We start from the raw sequence: 15,208 nt of genomic DNA, 5'->3' as shown, positions 1-15,208 counted from the left end.
CAGATTTTAAAAATTGATTCTCCTATGTTGGAATCTATCCTTCCATAGCAGCAGTTGGGGATACTAAGACACACCTTTTTCTTTTGTGTTCATGATGGTCAAACTGCAAAAATACACGGTTTGCAAATTCAAGAAAGGTGAACTTTGTAAAAGCTACATGGTCCATTAGTCGAGGCTCTTTCTAATAAAAAATGTGCTGGATTCTGTCTGCTCCCTGGACAGACACATCTGCATCATCGCACGTGCTCTGATAGGCCATGAAACACATGGCTTCCCACTTAACGCTGACACGTTTCATTTGGGAGATGATGATTTATCCTGTGCCTGAAATAGAACAGGAATTAATCCGTGTTCTTCTCTCTCAGCGTGTGTGAGGGGTCGGACAGCAGGGGACACTGGTCAGGGGAGAGGCTGGCCCTGGGCCTCAGCCCTGCACTTTTCCTCAAATAGAAGCACACAGAACCCAACCTAGGGCGGCATTTCACCCTGACTCGTCCTTCACTGAGGTTTCTGCCTCTGCAGCCTGACCCAGAGGATCCAGTGTCCTCTCCAGGCTTCTTGCAGAGAAAGCACTGGGGCACGGGAAGGGCACACGTTCTGAAACCTTTGAAAAGGAGTCTCAGTTTTCGTACCTGCAAAAGGAATAAGATGCGAACTACATCTGTAAAGACAGCACCTGCCTTGAGGGCTGATTGTCAGGGATTAGATACAGCACACAGCACAGAGCAAACGCTTCATAAACGCCGGCTATTCTCATTCCAGAGAGGTTGGGAAAGTTGGCGTGTGGCTCTCAATAAATGTTACCTGTTGCTATTTTCATTCCCAGAACAGAGCATTTTGGAGAAAAGGCAGTGTGTGTTTCCATTTGCTTGCAGGGTGGGGAGGAGAGAGGGAAGGGAAGGGGGCGTTCCCAGCAGAGGTGGGCAGGTGCCCTTGGGAGAAAGCCAGGTGGACCAGTGGGCGGAAGCACAGGATGTGTGGAAGCAGAGAAGCAGCAGGGGGTCAGCCTTCCGGGGGGCAGGGAGCTCAATGCCACGCGGAGGAGTCAAGACCTGGCAGCCTGCACCCGTGAAGGAGCTCACACAAGGCGCGGATGTGGCCAGGTCTGAAGATGTACTGATGAGGGTGAGTGCTGACTGAGGGAATAAAACATGTACTTCCAGGATCCCATGGACATGGCCCGGCTCCCTGTGAGTTTCCGGTTCATCACAGGAACCAGAAATGTTCCTCTGCAGGGACCACACCCTGACACTTTTGAAGATGCACAGTTAACTACTTCAGAGTGAGGTGTGCACAGGATCCTGGGACAGAGCAGTGCTGAGAGCACAGGTGAAACTGGGTCTCTTAAAAACGGGAAGGGGAAGCTGGGATGAAGTGAGAGAGTGGCATGGACTTATATATAAGTCCATAGATAGCTAGTGGGAAGCAGCCGCATAGCACAGGGAGATCAGCTCGGGGCTTTGTGACCACCTAGAGGGTGGGATAGGGAGGGAGCGAGGGAGACACAAGAGGGAGGGGATATGGGGATATATGTATATGTATAGCTGATTCACTTTGTTATAAAGCAGAAACTAACACACCATTGTAAAGCAATTATACTCCAATAAAGATGTTAAAAAACCCACAAAACTGGAAGTAGGTTGGATCAAGGGTCAAGAGCCTGGGAACCCACCTGCACTGGGTCACTTGCCAGCAGTGTGACAAGGGGCGACTCTCTTCCTCTCTGGGGCTTCACCCAACAGAGGAGGAAAATGATACCTGCTTCCTGAGGACATGCGACACAGGAGACGTGTGCGTGGATGGGCACAGTGTCTCCAGATCTTCCTCTCCCCCAGAGCCATGCCCTTTGCCACATAACCTTGCACGCCTTCCCACAGGGAGTGGGAAGCGCCTCCCCAGCCCTTTAACTTCGGGTCAGTCATGTGACTTGCGTTGGTCAACAGAATGAGGTGGAGGTGAAATGGGCTAGTTTGGAGGCTAGACCCGTGTCATCGCTATGAGAACATTCCCAGGCCAGCCCACTGGTCCTAGGAAGAGTAGAGACAGTTGTGTGCGTGGCCAAGTTGTGTTAGTCACGCCTAGATCAGTCAACCACCAGCTGATGCAGAGACCCTGGGGATAAATCACTGTCATTTTCAGCAACAGGGTTTTGAGGTATCTTGTTGCACAGCATTACTGTGGTCATAATCACGTGATACCACACCGGACAGAAGGGGCCCTAAAGGTGAAAGCTCTGGGGTAAAGGTGTCATATCCTCACAGCCTTCACGGGTTCATCCTGCAAATGTCTCTTGAGCACCTACTGCAGGAAGGCTCTGTGCCAGGGCCGCTGGGTGAACAAAGCTGACGTGGACCCTGACTTTAGAGAACGCACCCCCAGTGAGGGGGCAGACATCGCACAGGAACTCACGATATCCTATGGCAAGTGTGATGACAGGGAGGCTGGGAGCCCTAGGGATAGACCAGGGAATCTAACCGATCTGAGGGGGAGTCGGAGAAGGGCTCCCCGAAGAAGTGACAGGTAAGCTGAGATAAGATGAGAACAAGCCAAACTGAGGGGATGGAGGGAATGGTATTTCAGGCCGCAGAAGAGCACATGCAAAGGCACTGGGGCAGGAGGGACTGGGCCACCTTTGGGGAGCTGAGGGATGTCTGAGGTTGGCTGGAAGGCAGGGAGCAAGGGACATGCCTCCAAACAAGTGGTGAGTGGGCTGTGTCACATGAGCCTTGTGGGCTAGGTCAGGGGGCCTTATGGGCCAGGTTGGGTGGGTCTCATGCACCAGACTAGGTTGGCCTTTGGGCCAAGTCAGATGGGTCTCATGGGTCAGGCCACGTGAACACTTCATTGGCCAGGCTGGGTGGTCACCATGGCCAGGTTAAGGATGTTGGACTTTATCCTGAGAGCTATGGGTGGCATTCTGGGGTACTAAGTGGGTTCTTTCATATGGTCAATCTACAAAAGAAGGCAGCTAAGAATTCCTACATCAGAGAGGTTAAATGATATGGACCAGGCCGCATAGCTGGTACAGAGCTGAATCAGGCCCACAACCTGGCCTGTCTGATTCCTGGGTGACTCTTCTCTCCTTTGCAGTTTTGCAACTCTTTGCAGGGAGGTGAGCTGACTGTGAAAATTACTAAAAGGAGGGAGAGGTATAATCGGGTAGCATGTGGTACCCTGAGGGCACCGGCAAGTTTTACTTCTGTACATGAAGAAAACATAAATGAATTACTCTACTAGTCTTGCTAAAATAAAACAAAAAGCCACGTTCCCGTAGCTTGCTACAGTAAAGTAGATGTAAGCTTGCCAGTCTATCTTTCTCAGACTTGTCATACTTAGTGATGATTTATCACACTTTAACCTTGATAAAGGACCATGGAATTGACTCACCCTCTGTAGCACCTACGGAAATCCTCTTTCCAGTGACAGGAGCTGTATGGTGCCTACACTTGTCAACTTCCTTCTCAAGATCTACTTCCAATAGAACACTGCCCCCAAATCATTGTTTTGGTATTTCTCCCAAACCTAGTTTCTTTTACTCTTTGGAAACTTACTGTTTCCCACCTGTGATAGGCAAAATAATGGCTCCCCAAGATGTCCATGTTTTAATCCCTGAAACCTCTGAATGTGCCACACAGTCAGAGATTTTGTGAATGTGATGAAAGGACTAAGTGAAAAGCAAGGATCCTGAGATGAGATTATCCAGGGTTATCTAGGTGGGTCCCACATAATTATAAGAGTCCTTGTAAATGAAAGAGAGAGGCAGGCAGTCAGAGTGAAAGGAGATGTAGGATGGAAGCAGAGGCAGGAAGAGTATGGCTGTGGCCTGGAGATGGAGGAAGAGGCCACAAGCCAAGCAATGCAGGCACCTCTAGAATCTGGAGAAGGCAAGGACATGAATTCTTCCCTGGAGCCTCCAGAAGGAACCAGCCCTGCCGATACCTTCATGTCAGCCCACTAAAACCCATTTTGGACTTCTGACCTCCAAAAACGTAAGGTAATAACTCTCGTTGTTTTTAAGTTGTTTTTAAGTTTAAGTTGTGGTAGTTTGTTCTATCAGCAATAACACACCATCTTCAGGATGCCAATGTTTCAGCTGATTGATATATTCACTGATGCATTGATTCACCCATTCATTTACTCATCAGTGTTGCCTGATTGCCTGTAATGTGTCATCCCCAGCTGGATTCTGCAGAACACACCGCAGCCCTCCCAGCAAGGACTCCACACCCCCGCCTTCCTCTTGTCCACCAAATCACTTCTCCCCACCTGAAGGTTACAGCCCTGGGCCTGTAACCCAGGCCCCCAGCTGTGTGACCTTGAACAAAATACTTTAACCTTTCAGTGCTGTGCAGTGAAGAACTGACCTTGCTGAAAGGGAGGCCTGGCCTTGGTCCACGGTTCTTGAGAAGTGACTTGTAAGTTCTTGGAATGTCCCGCCTGATAAGAGGGTCTCTATTTACCTGGGAACCTCGGGCAGCTTCAGACAATCTATGACAGTGATGCGATTTAGGGTGGGGCCCTTGGGCCATGTGGCATCAGCTCCACCTCTCGAGGGGCTGGGGCTTAAGGTCAGCCACGATGGTGGTCAACCACATCTATGTGACTGAGCCCCAGTAAGAACTGTGGACACTAATGCTTGGGTGAGCTTCCCTGGATGGCAACACTCCGTGTGTAATGCCACACATTGTTCCCAGGAGAAGTGAGCACTGTCCACGACGCCACCAGGACAGGATACCTGGGAGCTTTGCAGTTAGAACTTTAGACTCTGCCCACGTGCCTCTTCTCGTGGCTGACTTAAATCTGTATCCTTTTGCTGTAATAAACCATAACCGTGAGCAGAACAGCTTTCAGTATGAGTCCTTCTAGAGACATGAAGAACCTGAGGGTGGTCTTGGGGACCTCTGGACCTGCATTTGGTATCAGAAGCGAGGGTGGTCTACTCCCAAACACTTCATGAGTGCTTACCATTATTAGTCCTGTCTTCTTTGAGGACAGAGCTTCACTTTTTCTCTTAGTTTCCTCAGCCCTAACTTCCCATGAGACTCTGAAGCTGAGACGGCTGACCTTGGCAGGGCTGTTATCACCCTACTCCCCCAGGAGCCCTTCAGGAGAAGCAGTAGGGGGAGGACAGTCAGAAATGAACAAATAAACAAGCAGGTCTCCGGGGCACCCTGTGATGCAACCGTGGCAAACTCAGCTCTGCGCCTGTCGTTATCAGGAAGACTCTGGGCTCATTTCAGGAATCTCTCTACGAGGCACCGAGACGTGTCATTTAGTGGCATCCATCTCAGTCAAAATGAGAATTCACTGTGTGTTTAGAGGCCAAGAGACAGTGGGAGTTTAGAAAAATGCACTTTTCTCTACAGCCTGAGAACTGTTAGGTGGTGATCAAATTTATCTCACAGCCGCCGTGCCTACAATATCGTGATCAGTGCCCAAAGAAAGGGGGGAATTATATGCAGACACACCTGCTTAGACGGTGAGTGATACTAACCAGGACCATGATAACAGATTTAAGTGTTCACTGTGGGCCTCACACTCTTCTATATGCCTAGCATGTGTGAACTTATTCAAACCTCTGAATAGCCATGTGAAGACCCAGATAGTGACCAACCGCATTTTAAGAGGAGACCCAGATACTGACCATCAATACAGACCCCAAGCCCAGGCCTCCTCACCATCCTCACCCGCACCATCCTGGCCCAGGCCCCCAGCATCTCTTGCCTGGACCTCTGCGATGCCTCCCCAGGCCTCCCTGCTTCCACTTTTGCCCCCTACAGTCCATCTGCCATACAGAATCCAGAGGGATCCTTGGGAACATAAGGCAAGTCATTTCCCTACTCAAAATAGGCCGGCAATTTCCCATCTCCCTCAGAAGTCAATGCAAACGTCTTCGGATGGACTGCAAGGCCCTACAAGACTCTGACCTTAGCCCGTACCTGTCTCCCCTTCCCCCAGAGCTGCCACACTGGCCTCCTTGCTGCGGCGGCTGCTGGAACCCCACATGTGCTGCTGTCTCTCCAGCTCCACAAAAATAAACCCTTTATCTGTTTGGTTCACTGCTGAGGCCCCGGTGCTGAGACTGTGGGTTGCACAGAGCAGTGCTCGATAATATTCATTGAATGAATGAACCAACAGGCTCGCAAGCTTACAGCTGGTCGGCGAGGAAGCCACACTCTCCCCCAGGCCCCGGGTCCAGAGTCATGCTCACCATCCCTGGGCTCAAGGCTTCCTGATCAACACGCTCAGTGACGGGGCAGAAGGGAAGGTGTTAACTGAGCACCTGCCACGTGAGGCCCTCAGCCCTGCCCTCCTGCGCCGCCATAATGGTCACCAGGCTCTCTGTCTCCATCTCGCAGATAAGGAAATGGGCTTGGAGCAGTTAAGGCTCTTGCCCAAGGTCGCCCACCCAGGAAAGTTGGGCGCCCACCCGGGAATGTCCTCGCCAAGCATTCCAATCTTCCAATTGGCTTCTTTCCACCACACCAGAGGATTTCAACCTCCACCTTTTGGAAATATCAGATAAAGCAGTTTCCAATACCCAAGGCAATGATTTCCACAATTAAGGGATGTAAAATAAACCAAAGCTATCTGGTACCAGAGGGCCTGATGTGCAATGACGACGTGAATCATAGGAAAGAGCTCTGCACTGACTCTGGGAGAGAAGCTGGCACAGGCCTTGGGCCATTGCTTTCAGAAGGACCTGCACAGATGCACAGAACTGCCTGCCCCCCTTCACCTTGCCGCTGACCCCTCCTCATGCAGGGCATTTCCAAGTGCCTGCTTCCAAGACAGAGACTCCAGCAGCCACCACCCCTCACGCACACCTGCTGGGTTCTCCTGATGCTAGAAACAAGGGCGTCTTTACTTCCTCGGCCCAAACTTCAACGAGCTGGCAACGGTAAGCCAAGTGTACAATATCCTAAGGACGTTGCTGGGGCGTGAGGCTGTGGTCACATCAGCATCATCAAATCTTTACTGAAAATGATGTATTCACTGCCACCCACTGAGACTGGCGCGGCGCTTCCACATGTATTTCCTCCCTGTAGCAGTGCTCAGTGTTTTATCCTTGCTTTGTGGAGGACGAAAGTGGCATTTAGTCGACCAAGACTTTAGATTCTAACTGCAGCTCAAAGGAGGAAGTGTCCGCCTGCTGGACACACTGTCCCCTGCCGGACAAGAGCTCAGGTAGGCGCATCATCAATGGCATCTGCCCATGAGTCTTAAGTCCATTGGACTCTCACCCCATCCCCCCAAGGCAGCGGTCCTCAGACTCTGCTGTGCATCAGAGGAAACTGAGGTACAAGTTAGATAACCTGCTGCCGACCACACAGCTGGTCAATGGCTGGGCTGGGACTGGACCCCAGGCCATCTGAGTCCAGAGCCTGTCCTCACTGCGGGATTCACAGCCCACGCTCAGCAGCATGGGTCCCGGCGAGGACATCAGCACTGAGGTTAGAGAGACTTACTTTAGATCCCATCTCTCTGCTTGTTGGCTGTAGGACTCGAGCAGGATGGTTGGGCCAGCACAGAGAGATTATGTAACCAATTCAAGGTCACACAGCATGTTAGTACCCAGAAGGGGACTGGAATTCAGTGTGCTCACTCCCAGCCCAGGGATTTGAGTCCTGACTCCCCCCAGGCATGATGGTGTTCCTTTCCTGCCTGGGAGTCTGGGGCTTTGACAAGTTGAATCCCACCCTGCACTTTTCCCAAGAAAATCCTTCCTGGTTCCTTATCTGTGAAGGAAGGAAAATGCAGTTTCTGCCTCACAGGATTCTCATGAGGATAAAATGATCAAATACTCAGAAAGCACTTACAACAGTGGCTGGCTCTGAACAAGACTGGCTCCGGTATCAGTTTCCTGGGTAGCCAAGACTACAGAAGTCTATTCTCTCACAGCTATAGAGGCCAGAAGTCAGAAATCAATGTGTCAGCTACCTCTGGAGGTTCTGGAGGGACCCTTCCTGCCCCTTCTGGCTTCTGGAGGCCCCAGGTGTTCCTTGGCTTGTGGCCACATCACTCCAGTCTCTGCCTGTCTTCACACGGCCACCTACCTGTGTGTCTGTCTCCACAATGACTTTCTCATAAGGACACCAGTCATTAGATTTAGGGTCCATGCTAATCCAGAATGATCTCTTCTTAACTAATCACATCTGCAAAGCCCCCCTATTTCCACATAAGTTCACATTCTGAGGTTCCTGGTGGACATGAAATTTGAGGTACACTATTATGGACTGAATTATGTCCCTCCAAAATTCATATGCTAAAGCCCTAATCCCCAATGTGACTATATCTGGAGATAGGGCCTTTAAGGAGATAATGAAGCTTAAGAAAGGTCACAGGGTGAGGTCCTAACCTGATAGGACTGGTGTCCTTGTAAGAGGAAGAGACACCCAAGCTCTCTCTCTGCCACGCGAGGACACAGTGAGAAGGCAGCCATTTCCAAGCCAGGAAGAGAGGCCTCACTAGAACCCAACCTAGATGATACCTTGACCTTGGACTTCCAGCCTCCAGAGCAGTGAGAAAATAAATGTCTGTGTTTAAGGCACAGGCTGGGGTACTTGCTATGGCAGCCTCTGAAAACTCAGACACCACTGAACCCCGCACAGTCGCCATCATGACGCGGGGCTGCACTCCCTGTCCTTCCTCATGTCCTGTCTGGGCTGCCCCCTGACTCCTGGTCCACTTGGAGCTCACCTCCTGATTCAAAGGCCATCTCAGGCAACACCTCCAGCGGATGGCCGTCCTTGACCTCACCTTCACCCCTATGTCTCTCAACCCTCCTCTTTGCACCCGTCAGCAGGGATGTTGTAAGGGCAGCCAATTTGGACTGGGCATGTCCCAGGTGCAAGCTGCTGTCCGAGGGCCTCACGTGCATTTGGTGTTCACACCACCACCATGAAGATGGGCATCACTGGCCCCATTTCACAGATGGGCAAACTGAGAACTAGAGAGGCCAAGTAATGTTCTGGAGGCCACACAGCGAGGAGGGAGGAGAGCCAGGACGCAGACACAAGCACTCTGGGTCCAGGTGAACCTTCTCCAGGGTGCTCCCCACCACGGTGGCACTTGTGACCTTCCTTCTTGACCGGGGCCACATTCCACCTTCCCAGCAGCTCTGGGTCCTGCCCGGGGCAAGGAGCTCTGCCTGTCTCGGTCACTGCCATATCCCGGGAGCCCCTCTGGCTTTGGAGGGCTCGGGTGCTCTCTTCCTGTTATCTCAAAGCCAGCCGTCATTCCAGAGCTGCACGAGGTTGCCCAGGGAGAAAGAGGTGGCACCAGCACTGGAACTCAGGCCTCCGTTTCAAGCCCAACCCTCCTTCCTCATCACCGCTCCACACTCATGACGCCCACAAACGCTGGCCTATTTTCATCCTGGGTGAGCTGACTTCCAAAGACCTTTGCCTCTAGGGACATTTGGAGGTGAGGGTCCCGAGCACCTCAGAAATGGAAAGGGCCTCAGATGTGACCTGGGCCAACCTCCCTCCCTGGTTTCTGCCAAAGAGGGTCTCGGGGTCCCCTGCCCAGGAGGACGTGAGGTTTTCACACATGCCCGGATCCTGAGGTTTTCCTGCCAGTCCCACTTGGAAACCACATACCTGGCAGAGTGTGGCCACGGCCTTGGTGGCTCTGACATCCTCCTCTTCCTCCAGGTCACTCCGACTCAGCCTTTGCCTCTCCAGGACCTCGTGAAAACCCTGTGAGTAAAACGGAAGCTGAATCTGGAAGGAAAATGCTGATGTTCTTCCCAGAAAAACCTCAACGGACCCCGCCTCTCAGGTTGGAAGAATGTTCACCCCAACTTATACACAAGGAAACTGAGGCACAGGGATGTATGTGACTTTCATGGCTTGTGAGTTGTGGCTGAGGCCGGGACCAGTGAATTCGACCTCCAGGAAAACCACAGACTGTGATTCTGTCTGTGTACCCAGCAGGAGAAGGTGGGACCAGCATCCCTGTCACCCTTCTCTCCTGGCCACCCAGACATCATTTTCTGATTTCAGTTGCTGGGGACCACCATCCAGGCCCTGGGAGGCCCACCCAGTGGAGCCCGAGGCCAAGCAGGGCCACTGGAGGTCAGCGCGGTCAGTGGCCAGCCAGACTCCGCTCTGACCAATGGACCTCAAGGAGCCCAGCAGAGTGACGGGGAGGCGTGCGCCAGGTGCCCCAGACACAGTCAGAAGGCGCTGCAAGGCGAAACCACGGACGGTGGACTCCTCTTAGGGGGCAGCTGTGGGGGAAGAGGCCCCATGGGGGAAATGAGTAAGCTGAGTCTTGAAGGACAAGGAGGGGTCCCTGGAAGGAAGGTGGGGGGCCAACACAGTCCCAGCTCAAGGAGCTACAGCAACAGAGACCAGGCAGTTAGAACCCTCTGGCCTTGGTGGGGGCAGAGTGGGAGGGGAGCTGAGAGGGAGGGGCTGCATGTGGTGCCAAAGGCCGTGCTCATTCATCAGTTCCTTGTTCATTCAATCACTTTTTTGTTGTTTGTTCATTCATTCAATTATTTGTTCTTTTGTATCCATCCATTCGTTCACGTGTTCATTCATTCTTTCCTTCATTCATTTGTTTGACTTTTCTTTCATTTGTTGGTTCTTCATTCATTTCTTTGTTCATTCAATTATGTGTTCCTTTGTTCTTCCATCCATCATTCATTGATTCATTTGTCCATTCAGTTATTCCCTCATTCCTTCATGCACGCATGCATGCATGCGCTCAACCCTTCCCTCCTTGGTCCCACGTTTCCTGAGCACCAGCATGTTTCCTGAGCACCAGGTCCTGGCTGTGCTGAAGTCCTGGGTTGCAGAGCTGACGCTGTCACCGTTTCCACACTCAGGACTTGCACTGAGCAATGTGATGTCAGAGAGAAGGGCCTAGAAATCTCAGAGTAACAAACTGCTGTATAATCGTATCTTTTCACTCTCATTTCAAATGGATCTTCTTCAAGACAGAAACAGCCCCCCACCCCACGGTATGACAAACTCCAGAAACCCCAGGCGTGGGCCCTGGGAGGAGGCTCTGTGGGTGCGGAAGGGCACTGGACCAGGGAACCAGGGACGTGAAGACCTCTCCTGTGTTCTGGCCGCTGGCTTCTCACTCGGGTATGGCCACCGCCACCATGCCGGCCCCCAAGGAGGGCATGTGTCTGGGCTCTGGCCTGAGCCTGGACCCAGCTACAGTCCTGCCAGAGCTGAGACAAGCAAATGCTAGCGAGGAGAGAAGGACCCAGAGACACAGTCGGGCCGTGGCTGCCCCTCACTGGTCTGGCTGAGCCTTAACAACCCGGCAAGGCGGTGCTATGATTCCCATCGCACAGATGAGGAAGCCAGAGGGTTAGCAAGGTCGCTCAGACACAGCGGCAGAGTCAGCATCTAAACCCAGGTCCCGCTACCTCAGCACCCAAATGCTTACCGACCCTGGGGGACGCCACTGACAAGCAGCCCTGCCTATCCCCGCCCCCTCCACCAACAGGGAAACTCGGAGGCAGAGTCCTGCTCTCTCTCTGCGAACCGCAAGCCCTGGTCCTTCCAGCCTGTGCTGGCGCCAGCTCACTTGCTATCCCTCAAGCAGGGTGACACCTTGCTTCCTGCCCTCCAGCCGGTCTCCTTGTCTTTTTCCCAGTCAAGACCACGAGCGTTGGCTACCTTGGCCACCTCGCTGGTCCTGCCTGCTCAGCCCCCCATGCAGGGTCCTCCCCTGACTTGCCACCTGACCCAGCGAGGGGGGCCATCCCTGTGTGACAGCCTGCCTTACATGCAGGACATGCCTGTCCCCTCTGGAGACATCGCACGCTGGTCTGCATCGCAGGTTGGGCCCTCGCCCTGCGCCATCTGTGTGAAGCCCTCTCCACGGCCCCTCCCACCATCTTTCCATCGTCCCTGTGAGGGCGGTGCTGCTCGAGCCACTGGCTTACAGACCAGGAAGCTAGGGATGCAGAGCCCAAGGGAGCTGGCTAAGGTGACTGGGCTGACAGGTGGGAGGCAAGGAGAGACCTCCCGTCTGGCAGATGCCAAGGCCTCTGGCTTCCCAAGCGCAGTAGCGGGGGGCCGAGCCCCCTCCTGCCACCCTGATCAACCCGCGTGGCTCCCCGGGACGGCTGTGCCCGCGGACGTGGGAGCGAGTCAGGAGCAGGTCACCTGGAGGAACTCCTCGGGGTCGGCGGTCTGCGGCGCCGTGGCCAGGAAGCTCCTCTGTTCCTTTTGCTGGGCCAGCGTGAGCCTTGCCATCCCCTCTGCCTGGTGAACCAGTGACGCTTTGACCAGGTCTCTGCCTCGCTGGACAAACTCTGAAATTGAAATAAAACAAGGTTGCTCCCCCGGCGAAACCTCCACTGGCTGCTTCTGCCAGCACGTGGAGGGTCAGAAACTCTGGGGCAGGTCCCCTTTTTATTCTGGTTTTATCATTCAGGGCCCTCTCCCTGGGGTCCAGGACTCAGAGCGACATAAGAGGTTTCATGTAATTGCTGTGCTGTGCAGGGCGGCCGGCCAACCTGACCAAGAAGTAAACAAAGGGGTATTTTCCCGGAGAAAAGAGTGTGAGGGAGAGGTAGGTGGCAGAGGGAGGGACAGGTGACACAAGGTACAGAGAGCCTGAGTCTTCAGGAAGATAGTGACACGTCAGACTGGAGTCGAGATTCAAAAACTGCCAGGGTGAGTTATTAGATCAGCAGAAGAGAAGCAGGGTGAACCCAAGGGCAAGGCCCCCTGTGGCAGGGGAAGGTGAACTTGGGGAGGGGGGCGGGGCCTAAAACCACCCTTCAGCCCACCTGCGTCATTCGGTCCCAGCAGTGTGCCAAGTACAGGGCCAGGAACTGGGGTCTACCAGTGATCAGGACCCAGCCCAGCTCTCAAGATGTTCATGGAATGCAGGAGAAGAAATGATGCTGCATGAGGGCCGGGGCGGTGGCAGGGCGGGGGGGTGGGCGGAAGAGGGGGCACACGCAGCGTGGGACCCCGGAGAAGGCTCCTGGGAGTAGCGCCAAGGACGAGGTTGGTCAGATTCTGTCCACGTGGGTTTTGGCGGAGAGGCTGAGCAAGAAGCTGCTGAAGCAAGTGAGGGCCTGGCGACGAGAGGTCTGCAGTCCTCGGAAGCGTTGGTTTCAGCCCCTCACACCATCCCCCCCGCCACACACACACACACACACACGCGCGCGCGCGCGTCATACCTCCTTCTGCACTTGGCCTAAGGCAGGCACACTTCCTTAGGTTTGACCCGAGAATCTGTTTAGCCTCTGGCACCAAAGAAAAGAGTGTGGCCAGGTGGCCAGGAGAGACCGGAGTCCCCACTCTGCCTAGGGTCCTCCCTCCACCCCTGACCGTCTCCTTGTCTCCCACATCTTGTCCAAGTTCAACAGAGCCCCACCTAGGGGGCTGCTTCGCCATCGCATCCCAGCCACTCGCTTCCCACTGACAAAGCCCAGACCACTGTGTGTGGCGACCCCCAAGGCCAGATGCATTCAGATGCTACATGGTCCAAAGTTCTAGCCAACAGAAAGTTTTCCACGTGGTCACCTCCTGCAGGTGACACACCTGGGTTTCCTCTTGCGGGTCCCACCAGCGGTGTGACCTGGACTAATTCCCAGGTGCCCTTGATGTCTTGAGCCCTGATCTGCCCATCTCCCAGGGTCGGCCCGGGAGCAGCAGCACGTGTGGGAAACAGCCACGCTGGGTTCCCTCTCCTGCCCCACGTGACTGACCCCTGTCCACGCTCACCCACCTGCAGCTGAGCCGGGCCCCGGGCCACATGCAGGGCTTCCGGGCGTTCCCGCCTCCTTCGCCCTCTGCATGTTCCGGGTGCTTCTCTGGCAGCCTGAATCACTGATGGCGATGTGCAACAGGCAATCCCGGACCCGAGCAGGTGACCTGGGATGGCAGCCTGTGCTAGCCTCACGGGAGCTGCTCCCGACGCCTGCAGGTACCGCCACCAGCCCTGGCCCACACAGCCTGCAGCACACACGGGGTGCCGGGCGCCCGGGCCTGGCCCACTCGCTCACCCCTGCCGAAGCGCTCCGCCTCCTCCCAGAAGGCCTTGTGCTGCTGGGTCAGCAACTCCTCCCTCTGCCGCCCCGACAGCTTCCCCTCGACGGTCAGCAGCTCCAGGCTGTGGGAGATGGCGGCCAGGCGGCATCTGGTCTCCTCCCGGATCTGCAGCTTCAGGAACTCAATGGTTTTGGCCACGTGTGCCCGCCCCATTGTCCTCTCCAGGGCGTCCTAAGAAGAGAAACACAGGAGACAAGGGGCTGGAACGCCCTGGGTCAGTACTTGGCCATGAGGGTCTGTAAACAGGCACGGGCTTGGTCCTGGGGCCCCACCTCCCTAGGAGCAGAGCATAGGCCAAACCGCTCTCACGAGCTTCGTGTGTGTGTGCCTCAGATGGGGACAAAATGGTCCCGCACGGGGACGTGGTGAGGCTGACGCCGCATAACACAAGGAAAGCGCTGGGTACTCGGTGAGTGGGCCAGGCTTCTGGGGAGAAATTTAATAAGTGCACACGACCAAAGAGGGAAGTCCCCCTTTCCCATTGTCATCCCCCCCCAGTCGACGGGGCCTCGGGCCTCCACAGCCCTGGAGGAGAGACATTAGAGAAACAATAAAGGTCGCGGGACCTTTGGCTTTCAAGCCTCCGGGAACCTGAGTGCTGGGGATTAAAGAGATTTGCCGGGTAAGCCTGACCTGCAGGGGGGCCCCAGCCGTCAGACATTAGAACAGGCCTGCCTGCCCTGCCACGCTGTCCTTCACTTAGGACACGGCTCTCGGACAGGACGCCTCCCCCGTGGAGGACATGTCCACCAGAGGCAGGGGCGGACCCCGCAGGTCTGCGTCTCCTGTCCTCGCGTCTCAGAGAGCAGCCGCTCCAGGAACCTTGTAGAAGGACAGCACGTGCACCACGTTAAAGCTGCACGCCCTGCGCCTCCGAAGGACACCTTTCCCACCTAGGGGTGGGCCCCCCGGACCCCCGGCACGGCGGCCTGAGCTCGCCTCCGCCCTTCTTCCCCACCACGCCGGCACCCTTGCCTCCTTCACACCCCTCCACTCCGTCTCCTTCCAGCTGGCCCAGAGCCACAGCCAGCTCAGGCCCAGGTCACTTCCGCCCTGGGCTACTGCCCAGGGCCGTCCCTGCTCTGCCAGCCTCCCACCTGCCCGCTCTGCTCCACCCCGCCCCGCCCCACACGGCAGGCAGGGGGGCTTTCTGAGGTGCAAACGTGGCT

At 54.8% G+C, this 15,208-nt stretch overlaps 1 protein-coding gene across 3 annotated transcripts in view; it reads right to left on the bottom strand.

The window, feature by feature from the left end:
• Positions 1-15,208, bottom strand: part of EVC (EvC ciliary complex subunit 1) — an 86,270-nt gene that overhangs the window by 32,529 nt on the left and 38,533 nt on the right. For all 3 annotated transcript variants that reach the window (XM_082653542.1, XM_082653543.1, XM_082653544.1), the window contains exons 9-11: positions 13,994-14,210; positions 12,138-12,286; positions 9,603-9,701 (exon numbers count right to left, since the gene is read on the bottom strand). In XM_082653542.1, the coding sequence (XP_082509668.1) occupies positions 9,603-9,701; positions 12,138-12,286; positions 13,994-14,210 (465 nt within the window). The remainder of the gene's footprint in view (positions 1-9,602; positions 9,702-12,137; positions 12,287-13,993; positions 14,211-15,208) is intronic.

The sequence above is a fragment of the Grampus griseus genome (assembly GCF_964374135.1).
Source record: "Grampus griseus genome assembly, chromosome: 4".
Taxonomy (NCBI): Eukaryota; Metazoa; Chordata; class Mammalia; order Artiodactyla; family Delphinidae; genus Grampus; species Grampus griseus.
The sequence above is the reverse complement of the archived record's forward strand: the minus strand, read 5'-3'. Positions and strand labels throughout refer to the sequence as shown.